This window comes from Protomyctophum bolini (assembly GCF_963924005.1).
Source record: "Protomyctophum bolini genome assembly, chromosome: 7".
In the NCBI taxonomy this organism is placed as follows: Eukaryota; Metazoa; Chordata; class Actinopteri; order Myctophiformes; family Myctophidae; genus Protomyctophum; species Protomyctophum bolini.
In genome coordinates this window covers 26,552,418-26,566,711 of record NC_137868.1, presented here as the reverse complement: position 1 = coordinate 26,566,711, position 14,294 = coordinate 26,552,418, and the positions used below count along the sequence as shown (strand labels likewise).

At 39.8% G+C, this 14,294-nt stretch overlaps 1 protein-coding gene across 1 annotated transcript; it reads right to left on the bottom strand.

The window, feature by feature from the left end:
- Nucleotides 1–44: 44 nt before the first annotated feature.
- On the bottom strand, nucleotides 45–4,735 carry gpr20 (G protein-coupled receptor 20; the record flags this gene model as incomplete). Its single annotated transcript, XM_080768268.1, has 6 exons — nucleotides 4,694–4,735; nucleotides 2,852–3,118; nucleotides 1,915–2,141; nucleotides 1,356–1,440; nucleotides 394–519; nucleotides 45–233 (listed from the first exon to the last, which is right to left on the bottom strand). Exons 1-6 carry the CDS (start codon nucleotides 4,718–4,720, stop codon nucleotides 45–47), a joined length of 921 nt encoding a protein of 306 aa, XP_080624394.1. The 5' UTR covers nucleotides 4,721–4,735.
- Nucleotides 4,736–14,294: the final 9,559 nt, after the last annotated feature.

The window sequence follows — 14,294 nt, the reverse complement described above, 5'->3', positions numbered from 1 at the left end:
TCTGAGGTCATCCCCATCCTATATAGCTATGTGAGCTAGGGCAGTTAGAGAGAGTGGCTGTGCTCCAGCTCAATGTGTTCCTGCAGTGATGGGACGATGTTGGTCATCATGATCACGTTATTGGTGATGGCATTGACCGTTCCCCCTGAGGCCTTGGAGCTGTGCTGCATACTGATGATCTCACCACTGGTCTGCTCTGCCTCAGCGCGACGAAACATACTCCTCATAGTGGCCTTGGAGAGAGAAAGAGAGAGAGAGAGAGAGAGAGAGGGTGGATGGATGATGAGTTTATATAGGTCAGTGGTTCTCAACCAGTGGTCCAGGGACCACCAGTGGTCCTTGAGGAGCACATCAGCATGCATGCATGCACAGACGCACACTCAGCATTGTTACCTGAAAGTTATTAGTAACAAAGCAGTACACCACAGGGTCCATGATACTGTTTAAACTGCTGAGAGTCACGGTCAGATGGTAAACAATCACATGGTGAGGCATGTTCGGATAGAAGTACACCAACACCTACAACACACAGCACATGGCCCATCATCACACATGCAATGACATGTTTATACGTTTTGCTGAGTGTTGCAATCCAACTTTCCAATCCAATCCAATCCACTTTATTTATATAGCACATTTCACAACTCACGGTTTACAAAGTGCTGTACAGAAAGTTAAAAGCTAAAACAAAAGACACCGACAACCACACAGTAGAAAAGGTTCACATAACAACAAAGCCGCAGAAAAACACAGAACGGAATTAAAAGCCAAGGCAATACAGCGTACAGGTGGGTCTTAAGGCGAGATTTAAAAGTCTCGATGGTGGGGGCCAGTTTCACATTGGAAGGGAGCTCATTCCACAGTTTGGGGGCTATGACAGAAAAGGCTCGGTCACCTCTGGTCTTTAAACAACTTTCAATAGCAGCTTTATATCGACTCTTAACCACTTAAACCCTCGATTCTCAGTAAAACAGACCTGAGTGTATTGGACTGCCTTTTTGAGGGGCGCTATAGCCTCTCCAATGCAATGCTTTTGAAGATTACGTCATGTGGCAGCCAAGTCTATGGACTTTTTAATGTTTGTTTAGGGCACTAAAACATGATGTAAGACGTCATGTGGACATTATATTACATCTTGTGACTGATTCCGTTTTATACATGTTGCAGCCACTTAATGTTTGCCTTATGAACAGTGTATGCCCCCCTGTCTACACAATAATCTCTTTGCCAAAAATAGGTGATCTACAAGCCCACGCAAATTTCCCCCCAAAATAGGGATGATGAGGTTCAAGTGGTTAAATCTCATACAGTGTTTCTGGGCTTTTGACATCCCTTTAAAGTGAAGTGTCACTCACCTGTCGGATGTGGAAGGGTGTGAAGCAGACAGTGAAGATCACCAGCACTGTGGTCAATAGTTGGACAGCTCTCCTCCTCCTCTCCCTAACAGACACAGCTTCAAATCACCCACTGTGACATTCAACCCACCATAACCATATTTCAACTGCTGTCAAATAGACACCGTGTTTTTTACAAAAGGCCTTTCTTTGTTTTGTTTTCTTCTTCGAGGACAACATGGGATTTATATGGTCGAACCTTTTGTGGTTTTCCTGTAGCTATTTTAGATGAAAATACATTTTAAACATACTATTGGCTATTATGCATGTGTGAAGATTTCTTCTTGAGTATTTAGGTCTTACTAAGACTAAGTGTCTTTGTGTTATGAAACTTGCTCTATCGAGTAATGTACTGTAGAATGTACTGTAAGCTTTCATTCCAAGTGGCAACACAATGTAGTTATGAGTTAGTTTAATTCCAGTTGAAAACCAGTCAACTAAGCAAATTTATGATCATTCTTTTTAATAAAAATAAATGAAAAGGCAGCATCTTAAATATTAATATTGAGATAAGTTATACCGGCTCTGCTGCATCAGGCGGCGGTCAGTTAATGCCCACATGATTCTCACAGTGAAGACCACAATGATGATAAGGGGCAGGAAGAACTCTGTGATGGTGAGGAAGAGGAGCTTGGAGAGAAAAGCAGAAGACAGGAAGGAGTAGGTGAACACAATGGCAAACAGCCAGACGGAAATGCACACACACTTGGCCACACTGGAACTACGCCACCGTCGGGATGCTTCAACCTATGAGACAAAACAAAATAAAGTAGTCTGTTAATATATATATACTGTATCTTGGTGATCGATCATTAACCATTAAGAGCAGGGAGAACAACCCCCATGGGGAACAGACTAATAACAGAGCCCACCGGTGATCTTAAATACCCCGCCCAATTGGTCAGCTGATTGCCACATCAGCAGATAACATAGGATCTTGTGATAAAGATTTGTTAATAAAAAATAAAAACACTGAATTGAATACACCCACAAGTCCCACATGCAGCGTATTGAACTAAATCAGTATCATTTTTCTTTGCATATCTTACTATCCCACTTTTTTTTATATATATATAATGTTTATCCCACGATTTTGTAACCCATTTTTTGCCCGGTGCCAATTGCAAGTTGTAATCCTGGGCTCCCTGCGAGTGAGCTCATGCTTCCTTCAATGAATGAGGAGTGAGCAGGCCGCTTCTTATCACCTTATCACGTTTCTTATTCCCCGCCCGGTAGGCCTAGGACGTAGCGCCTAGAAGGAACACGCTACCAGTTCCTTTCCGCTCCATCAGGCGATAGAGGAGAAATGATATTGCCATATAACCTTGATCTTTGAGTTTCAACACAAAAGTGAATCATCTCTTTGGAGCATCCATCAAGTTGAATGAAAAATCAGACATACAGTAACTGATTATAATACCCTGCCATGCATGCATGCGGGCTGTTTTGAAACCCACCTGTACAATGGCGAGGTAACGGTCAACACATATGCAAGTCAGAAACAGGATGCTGCAGTACATGTTGACAAAGTAGCTGAAGATGTGCAGGTAAGAGCATGTGACACATTCTGACCCACTGTAGTAGAGCAGGATACGAGTTGGCAGAGAGAGGTTCACCAAGAGATCAGACACTGCCAGGTTGATGGTGTAGATCACAGAGGTGGTCTTTGGCTTGGTCCGGTAACAGAAAACATATAGCGCCATTGTGTTTAGAACCATGCCGACCTGGAGAGAGGAGGCAAAGGAGGAAAGAAGAAGGGATAGGAGAAGAGGTTGGGATCAAGAGGAGGCAAGGGGGATAATTGGTTCATTGACGAAAGTGATTAGGAATGCTGTGACAATGGCAGCTGTCGAATACAACACGTAACTAACATTTAATTATTAATCATGACCTTATGAATTCATCATGAATGTATCATGAATGCATTATTTATTCCTGGTCCTCACCATCAACATTAACTGACTGGTGAAGTCACTATGAGTTAACGTTAAAGTGTAATATCATTAGTTAAGCCTAGAACACTAAACATATTTTTTTTGTTAAACCATCACTAAACACGGGAGTATTTCACCCAATGAAAAATATTCCATAAAAAATATTTTTCATCAAATATATATTGAAGTACAGTACAGTACATTATGACTTTGACCCTATCATATAGCGGGGGGAAATCTGTGAAAAACGTAATTTAAAAATATTCCTAAAGAAAATGAAATGGACCTGGGAACTTCTCCTTTCCTGGCACATGTGAGAATGGTCCAGTGAAAAAATAAAAAAGGTCTATTGTGGGTGTATGGGATTTTTCTCTATCACACTATCACTAAACATGCGTGAAATTCACCCAAACACCTGTAGAAACAAACAAGGATGTGAGCAGGGAAACAAACCTATCTTCTATGATGTCACTGAGCATCATGAAGGTACTGAAAGACCCACCCACCTCAGACATCAGCAACATTATGGAAATTACAAAAATATAATCGGAAAATCACCCGTGTTTAGTGTTCTAGGGTTAAGGATGTTATTTTACAGTTCCAATTCCATGCCCAGGATGAGTGCTCATAGGCAGGTAGGAGTAGCGAGAAGGGTTGGTCTCTGAACGACCACCAGAGACCAACCCTGGGCTTCCACTGATGGCCACTGATGGTCATAGTCTCATGGACAGAGTCTTCGCCTCCTGGCCTGTCGAAGCCAACTCCAGGCAGTCAACACACAGTCAAGTCCGGGTGAAAATCACCCATTCTATAGGGTACTCCCTATAGAACACTAAACATGGGTGATTTTCACCCGGACGATTATATTTTCGCAATTTTCATAATGTTGCTGATGTGGGTGGGTCTTTCAGTACCTTCATGATGCTCAGCGACATCATAGAAGGTAGGTTTGTTTCCCTGCCCACATCCCTGATTTTCCTACAGGCAGGTGCATTGGGTGAATTTCACCCGTGTTTAGTGATAGTGTGATAGAGAAAAATCCAGAGAAATCTTCTTGATCTTTTTTCAATCTCACATGTCTTAGGAATGGGTGGACCAACTTAATTTGTCTTTTTTTAGGTTACGTTTTTCACCGATTTCCCCCCCCCCCATGATTTTTATGGAATATTGGGGTAAAATATATTGGGTAAAATATACCCGTGTTTAATGATGGTGTAACAAAAAACATGTTTAGTGTTCTAGGGTTAAGTCACACAAATCTGGACTTTCACTAAAACATAAAATAATGTTCTTATGTATGGCTTGTTACAGGATACCTGCAGAACAAACGAGTGTCTGAAGAATATAAGTGCAGGCTATACCTACCAGGAATATAAGAGAATTTATGACCATCAAAGTAATCCAAAGGCTGTAGAAGTCATTGTAAAGGCCCTCGTCTAAATGGGCCAGTCTCTGGAGGTATGGTGCCATAGCGCCACTGTTACTAGGACTGCCCATCTCAGTCTGTATGGAAAATGTAGTATTGCCGTACAGCCAGGAATCAGAACTGTTGGAGTACATGATGATGATGTGGGGTATGAAGCAGACAAAGATGACGATTTGGGATAGGAGCTGATACTCTGAAAGGCAAAATGACATAATCCTTTGTTATGGGTGGTTTTAGTTATGGGGAATGCTAAAATGCTGAGAAGTGTTTATCGGTCAACAGGGATATTATTTTTCTTCATGTGACAGTAAGGAGAATAAACAGACAAAAACAAACACAAATATATTTTATCAACACTTGTTATGATTTTGCATAACCATGCATAGATGTCAAGGACAGGGTCAGCTAAATATCAGCTCATGGTTAGGTGACCAATAGCATGCATACTGAACTTTGCTGTATTGCACCAATTCTTGAGATACCATGAGATATGCTGATGTTGACCTTAAGGCCTGTTTACGCAAACACATGTATCCTGTGAGTCTTACACCTTTGTAGTCTTGACAGAATCTAGCAGTATCAGGTTTATTACGTGTTGTTTATGAGAGCGCAGGCAACGTGCATAGATAAAATATGTTCAGGTTGCTCCGTTCCGATTCCAGTGAAGGGGGGCCCGCGCGTCCTGCCTGCCATAGCCATAGAGGGGACAGGAAACTTCCACCTCCCACCCCCACCTCTTGGCCTCCGTCTCACCTTCCAGCTCACTGAGACGAACTTTAAACCACAGAAATTGAACATTTTGTCAATCTTATGTATTTCTCAGAAATACCCATGTGACATACGACCACTGGGCGGGGGGTTGTACCTCTTGAGATATTGTTTTGTATATAATGCACAGAAAATGTAATAAACATCAGTTTCATTGTTTGAACCACTCTTCATCGTGTGGCCTTGATTCAAATGGTGTCCTCAGGCGCGTCACTTTACTCTCTCACTATCCTAACTGCTGCTGAGACAATTTATTTTCTCCATTGGTCTGCTTCCACTCATACCACAGCCAGGTGACGACATCTGACCAGGCTGAGATTGACAGTTTAAATACTGCTATAACAATGCAAAACCCTGATTTTCAGTTGTGGGTCCAGTGAAGTAAAGTAACAATAAGTATAAGATAACTACCAGTATATGTGATTTTAGCTAAAGAACAAGCTGTTATAATTCAGATGTTTACAATGACAGTTCATCCTTGCTTGATCATTTCCAAATAAACCTCATGCAGGATATCCAGGATTTGCCACAATAACTTCAAATTGGATACGCACTCACGTGAACACACACACACACACACACACACACACACACACGCACACGCACACGCACACACACACACACACACACACACACACACACACACACACACACACACACACACACACACACACACACACACACACACACACACACACACACACACAAGACTAAAGTTATATTGCACAAACTGGTCTCCACTTCCATCAGGGGTAAAACAGAGGGTTGCTCCCACCCTGTTCCCATTTGCGATCTAGGAGCAATGTGAAGAAAGGAAATGGTGAGCATTCTCCTCTATGCTGAATTGCTGATGAAATGGTTTTACTGTCTGAATGTTGGGAAACTATGCAAAGAATAGATGCGTTCCATAATTGGGTAGGAAACTGAAATCAACCCCATTAGTCTCAGTACATAGCCCATCACTTTTATTTTGGAACACAAAGAATAAATTACCTAGTTTCACTGACATTCAAGTAAATTGACATAAACAGTAAGACAATGGGGAGAAGGGGAAATTGGCAATAAGAAAAAGTGGAAAAAAGGATGTCTTTTCTATTATCATTGTGTGCCCAATTGAAATCTGTCATTTTACGAGTAGAACACTTAACTACACTGTTACAAAACTGTGTACAGTACTACAGTAACTAAGAGTTACTGTACACATCAAATCTTCAGCATCATGTGTAAGTCCATCCTATTGTGCAAGGTTATTTATTTCTCTTCTATTCTATTTCTATGAAGATAGGAACTTGGGAAGTGTGTTTATTTACCACTACCGGTAATTCCGTGATGGGAAATACAGAGCAGAATTTGATGATGCTTTGTATTCATGTTTTGGTAATTGTGTGTGGATACGAAATTATTGACAAAATATTGACTGATGTTTTAAATATTTAAATAATTTTGTTATTTCTAAATGTACGAGCCAGCTGAGCCAGAAGTCTGATCCCAGAGTCTTTTAAAATAAATAAGAGGAGTTCTCCTCTCAGGTGTTTTTCCTCATGATTTGAATTCCCAGCGTTTAAACATGAAACACATTACAAAAGTATCTTCATATTTAGAGGATTATTCCCTACCGTGAACAAATAAACCCTTATGAGAATTCATCAAATCGACCACAATTCGTTATATGGTTGCTTGTGCTTGCTACCCTTCAACTACTACAATGTATGTGTTAATAATAGAAAAATATATAAACTCAATGTTTACAGAATATTATAGACAGCATGAAAAATACTAAATATAAATAGAAAGTAATTAAATGCAGAAAGAGAGACACTGTACTGTGAGAGGAGTGAGTGAATTAGAGAGAGAGAGAGAGAGAGAGAGAGAGAGAGAGAGAGAGAGAGAGAGAGAGAGCAAGAGAGAGGAAGAGAGAGAGAGAGAGAGAGAGAGAGAGAGAGAGAGAGAGAGAGAGAGAGAGCAAGAGAGAAGAAGAGAGAGAGAGAGAGAGAGAGAGAGAGAGAGAGAGAGAGAGAGAGAGAGAGAGAGAGAGAGAGAGGGTGGGGGATAAATGTGCCCTTGGTATTTCTTCCTCAGAATTATGTGTCACAGGATTAAACAACAACACAGATTCCACTGGTGCAGTGTCAAGTTGAACAGGGAGCCTAAAAAGGTTCAGGGGGCTGTAACTATTGGCTCCAACTTGGGAGCTTTATTTTCCATTTAGGTCCCAAGATGAAAAGTTTCAGAACCCATGGTTGTTGCGCTATGTGTATTCATTGCTCAGAATTAATCTTCCAGAGAAGAATAACCACCCAGCCAATGACAAATGTATTAGATTCCCACTAATGAGAATAACATGCTCAACTAAGAGTGGGATATGAATAATGTGATTCATCAACATAACAAGAGCAGCCCAGCCATACAGCTGTAAGGGCAGTGAGGTAAATTAATGGGTATATTCACAGTAACATCCCCTGATATTATTCACTCTACTGCTGATATTTCATCATCATTAGCAGCACTAAACAGCGTTAAAAGCATCACTGAGGTGAAATTGTGTATTAAACCACTCACTGCCTCTAGTCTGTAGCCATAGAGATAAATGACAGAGCCTACTGCATGGTTCAACCCTTGGTTTTCAAAGAGTGGGTTGGGACCCACCACCAGTGAGATGAAGTTTGATTATTGCATTTTTCAGAGGAAAATGATGCTGGCTGTTGTGTCCAGACAAAATATTTTACATTCATTGTAGGCCTACTAAGAAAATGACTGTTTACATTACAATACATTATTGTTATTACATTATATGTAAATAGTTAGGAATGAAATTCTGATCATTTCTGACTTTCAAACATCTAAAATAAAAAAAGAATTCAAAATGTTAAGAGATCTTCCCATATTAAAATACATACTGTTAAAGCTTTTATACAATAAACAGGCATGAAGCCATTTCAGTGCATCTTAATTGCTATGGTGCCATTTTGTTGTTCCTCTGTGCCTTTACATCAAAGACTGTAAAGTGATACAGACAGGAGAGCAGAGGGCTCTGGGGCACATCACAAATAACGCTGTCCAAATAAACCACAGCAATGTGGGAGCCCTCTGTGTGTGTGAACGAGAGGGAGAACCAGAGAGAGGGGCTGTGAGAGACAGGATGGAATAGCTCTAATCTTAGATCCCACGCTGTCTTAAGCCAATTTCATTGTACAAATACAATGGACCATACATTAGATATTACAATGTCTCTGTAGTCATTTTAGATAGTTCCCTCATGCAGGCAGTTTTTTGTGACAGCAGACTTCATTTAACTTCCTTGAATACCTTCCATCAAAAACTTCTCACATTTTGACTGACGTGGAATTATTTGGTAAAAAAAAATCAATCCAAACAAAGTCTAGGGTTGAAAATCTGAATACCTACCTATATTTAGTCACCATTTATAGAGCCAAAAGAAGACAAAAAAGGTCTAACTGTACCTTAATAATGGAGAGTCTTTACTCACTGACTCTGGGATTCCCTCAGTGTAATCCTTATCCACTCTCACTCTGTAGCAAACCAAGTGATGCAGGGTCAACTCATGACCAACGAAGGGATGTGCAATTCACAGTGTGACCTTCACCCTCGTACATCATCTCAGGACAGTGACTTCTACTTATTAAGTGTGTTTATTCTCTTTCTGTTGAAGTTACAGTAGTATCTCCCGGAGAATTCTCTCCTCTTTCTGTCCATCTGCGTTGTTGTTCCATTCAGGTTCTTATTCCATTTAGAGAAATAATTGTCTCGTCGCTATCAGCTATTATCAAATCCTCCAATGTAGTTACATTTGGTCTCTTTATCTTGTGTCTCTTTAGTCTTCCAGTGCGTTTGTCTTTCTTCCTATTTTCTCCTGCTGTCAGCATCCCTTTTTCTTACATTTTCCATTTGGTGTCTTTTATCTTGCTGCTTCCCTCCCTCCTTGTCTGTCTGTCTGTCTGTCTCTCTCATTCTAATCTCACATTCTACTTTTCAGGCAGGAAGTCTTACTGTCTGTTTACATTTTGTGAAACATACACACGCACGTGCACACACTTGAGCTCATGCACAGTTATTGTGCACACATCGCATCATAAGCTCTGTAAAATAAATCTTATGCAAGGACAATACAAATGGTTCTTTGGTCTTTTCATTTGGAAGACCCCTTCCAAATGTTGTCAATCAAGGTCAGACTATGGTAAGAAAAGATATTAAGAGAAATATATACAGTAAACTATACAGATGTGGCAGAAGAACAAGAACCAGGTCCCCCCTATATGAATTATAGAGTAATGTAAAAATCTGTAACTGTGTACTGTGTAAATTTGTTTTTGAAATGTAGTGAGTATAGAAGTCCAAAGTCTGTATTGAAACAAATACTCAAGTACATAATTGGTACAGTCACCTACCAAGTATAGTAGTAGTCTAAGTCTACAAACAACCTGCCTTATAATTTAAGTCACACGATCACTCAGAGGATGAACTAGATATATATTGTGTTCTTAATCATTGCCAAAGAGCAAAATCTACTTTAAGCCAGGAAAACTTGGAAGAAATACTGAATAATAACGCACCATTTCTCCTATTTAAATCTTCATAAAAGATCAGATACTGTATGGCATATACCAGTGGTTCCAAAACACTGGTTCGGGACCCATTTGTGGGTCACATACAAATTTTTATGTGTCCCATTATTTTTTAGTTTCCTACATTTTCTTTTTAATTATTATTTCAAAATAGTTTAAAAAACATTCCCAAAAAAGCAAAAAGAATCATGAATCAAAAACAAAATCCAATGATTTTTTTCTGTGAAGAAATCAAATACACATACTGAAATTAGCGGATCAACAAGCTCACAATGCAGGAGCGACACGTTGTGAGCTGATAGATCTGCTATTTTCACTATTTTAGGTCCTGGACAAACGTCCAATTTCTCTTTTGGGTCTCCAGCTAAAACATTTGGGAACCACTGTCATAGACGACTGATGTCATGGACTGGCCACATGACTTCCAAGATCCACAATACATCCACATGGGATCCATGGCATGGCTTTATTAGACTCCCGTCTTGTTATATAAGTACACCAGTCACAAGTGCAACTGTGCAAAAGTTGAATTTAGACCTTTGTCTGTTCTCATGCAGGTGAACCCTGTTGCTGCCCCTCATCCATCTTCCAGAAAGGGACAGGTTTGTGTCTCCTGGTTTCCTGTCTGGACGATCATCATCACTCTCAGCCTGTCAGGAGAGATCCGGAATAACGGATGTCAGAAGAGGATCAACCTGTTACTGAGGATGAGCAGGATGAGGGTTGAAGGTGGGATACTGGGAGGGAGAGAGAACACGAGAGAGAGACAGAGAAAGTGAGACAGAGACAGAGAGAGAGAGAGAGGGGGGGAGGGGGCAGAAAAGTAGAGACTGAAGTACTAGGGATATTGAGACAGAGAGATAGAGAGGGACAAAGAGAGACAGCAAGAGAGAGAGATGGGGAGAGAAATACATACGAGAGAGGGAGCAAGGGACAGATGATTAGGCTTAAATTATACTTTGTCACATGACACGTTCGACAAGTGTCATTTGACAAAAATCACGTGTCGACACTAGACAGATGTTCACTGAAAATGTGTCATATTTGTCGAGTGAAACGGTGGTGTGACAGTGTAAATTCATGTGACAGAGTTGTGTCTGCCCGTATGCTCAAGTATAGTACAGTACAACAATGTGTGTATGTCTGCATGCTTATTATTATTATTATTATTATTATTATTATTATTATTATCTGCCTGTTTGGACAAATGCACCAAAAAGTATGACAAACTATGACAGGGCCCAGGGGGACATGGAAAGCTTTCTTTTAGCCAGGAAGAATCTGATGAGAGGTGACAATGTCTTTTACTCAACGACTCTGCACTCTCATGGGCTTGGTTTATTTGTCAAGGGCGACAGGAGGATGGATGGGGGATTACTGCTGTTCTCAACACTACAGTAAAACTCTGGCCTCTATTTGACGCCACTGTTCTTCTTCAGGTTACAGGGAGATATAAGGGGAATTATCCATATATTTGTACAAATTATGAAATGTGCTCCGATATTTAAAGGGATTATATGAAGAGAGGCAACATGCTGCCTCAACAATATCCATTTGTAGGAGAAGTCACAGTTTCACAGTATAAACCTGATTAATACTTAATTGTATGATGGTGTTGCACATTCAAAATAACTGATCTATACAAGCTCACGTCACAATGCAACATGTACAGCATGTACAGCTTGTAGATGTGTTCATTTGGAAAGTTTTGCCTATAATGACGCGTGCACAAAATACAAAGTTTCTGCAGTGGAAACCTAGTGAGAGAGGGGATGTGGGTACCTAGTTTTTAGTTGTGTTTTCTAGTTAATAAAGGATGACATGGTACGACTGGACAAGACCCCAGGAAGACTAGAGGCTCAGTCATGTGTTTCTAATGGGGATCCTTCAATAAACATAAACATGGACCATCTACAATCCCTGCACCACAGACATGCCTGTTTAACCTTTCATCACTCTAAGCATACAACACAAACAGTATAGTGAAAGAGAGAGGGGGGTTCCAGACTCCAGTAACTCCCTTTGGACTGCTGTTTAATCCAGTGTCAAACTGACAAAGCACTGATTCGCAGAGCTACCGTCAGATCATTTGATCATGCATATGTGTGATGTGTGCACATTATGACACCATATCTGTATAGAGTATACTGTTATCTGTTACTAGCTTACTCTTTCTCCCTCTCTCACACATATAAATAGGCTATAAATATGTCTATTATACTATATATAATGGACAGAAAACTGGAGTGGTTTCGGACTGCACTATTTCTGTCAGAGAAGGGAACTATAGGAGACCATTTCTATCAGTCACAGTTGCCTCAGGTTCTGCCTGTCAGGCTCTTCTTTCCAACTCTCTGCGTCTCTCTCCAGTTCACTCAACTGTCACCAACTTTACAGCGTGAAGGTGGTTGTTGTGGGATTCTTTGTGTAGGCCAAGTGGCCGAGTTAACTGCAATTGTACAATCCATACCGTATGCATACCGTTTTCTCATGTGCAAATAACTGTGTTAACATGCAATCCAATCCAACACATTACCCATCTTGTAGACTACTTGACCATTCATCCTGTATGACGAAAAAACATTAAGGAAGATCAACCTGGCCCTTTCTTACCAATGCATGACCGTAGTCAAAGTATAACTTTAGCCATTCAAACAGATCCAGGCAAGTTAGATCTTTACTTTATCTTTTATTCATTAGAACTCTTGATTTGTGATTTTGAAGTGAATTCAATATTTGCTCAAATAACACATTTACAGTATATCTCATTGTCACAAAATACCGTAAGCCAAAATACCGTAAGCCACAGGCATTAACGAAACTGAAATATACACTTTTGTATTTCAGCATACTGACACAAGGAAATAGATATGCATGGTTTTGTCGATTGACATTACTTTCTTTAGGATCTCATCATGATGAAGGAAACAGACATCATACTCTAGTATAACAACATAAAAAAGACATTTAAAAAAAATACAGCGTACCTGAGATTCATTCAGTGATTTTGCATAGTTTACGTCTTGGCAGATGTTTCAAAAACAATAAACATCAAAAGGCTTCAAAACATTTAACACTATTGTACAAGACACTTAACCTAAACGTAATGCTGATTACTGTAGTTTTACTGTGCCAACAGTGACACCAAAATACATTTACATACACACAGTAAAACCCTCCAAGCACTATTCCACCTCATTATAGAAGGACATTTATTATTATATATTTATTTACTTTATTTGGCCATCAAAACTTAGAGGTTATTCTCAAAGATTTGTCAATAGCTTGAATTAAATCATGTAAAAAAAATATATAAAAAAGCAGAGCATTGAAATATGTAAAACTGTTGGCCAGAGCCAAAAACAAGATTCAATAAGTAAATTGGAGTAAAAAAATATGGTGATTTCATGGAAGTGTTGTTTTAACCAAGAATGGTTGAGTTGTTTCCTACTTAGTGTGTGTGTGTGTGTGTGTGTGTGTGTGTGTGTTTGTGCGTGCGTGCGTGCGTACGTACATAAAACTGTCTTGAAAAACTAAATACTCAGTCTAGGCTCTAAAATATTCTGGCCTAATGTTGCATTACACCACTACTGTCATTGTGAGGATAAATGGGCAATATTGCAAACATTTACAATCAGTAGTGCTTTAATGCCCTTTTGATTGTTTACTGTCTTAGTATACATTATGATACGGTTGATGATGCTGCGTGTTTGGTCGTGTAAACTAATTTACATACATTTTGAAATTAATAATGATAATTTAACATTAATATTAAAAAGTGATCACAGATATATCAATCATGTGACAGAGTTGAGGAAGTGTCTGCCTGTATGCTCAAGTATAGTACAGTACAAAAATGTGTATGCATGACTGTCTGCATGATTATTATTATTATCTGCCTGTGTTGGACATTACTACGGAGCCCGTGAGTGGCCACAGAAGAACATTTATTTTATCTCGCCCGGGCGAGATAATAACTTGCCCGGGCGAGATAAAATATATTTTGAACCCTGGCCAATCCAGGGCTCCGTACAAATGCACCAAAAGGTACGACAAAGTATGATCGAGGGACATGGAAAGCTTTCTTTTAGCCAGGAAGCATCTGATGAAAGTTGACAATGTCTTTTACTCAACCCCTCTGCACTCTCATGGGCTTGGCTTATTTGTCAAGGGTGACAGGAGGATGGAT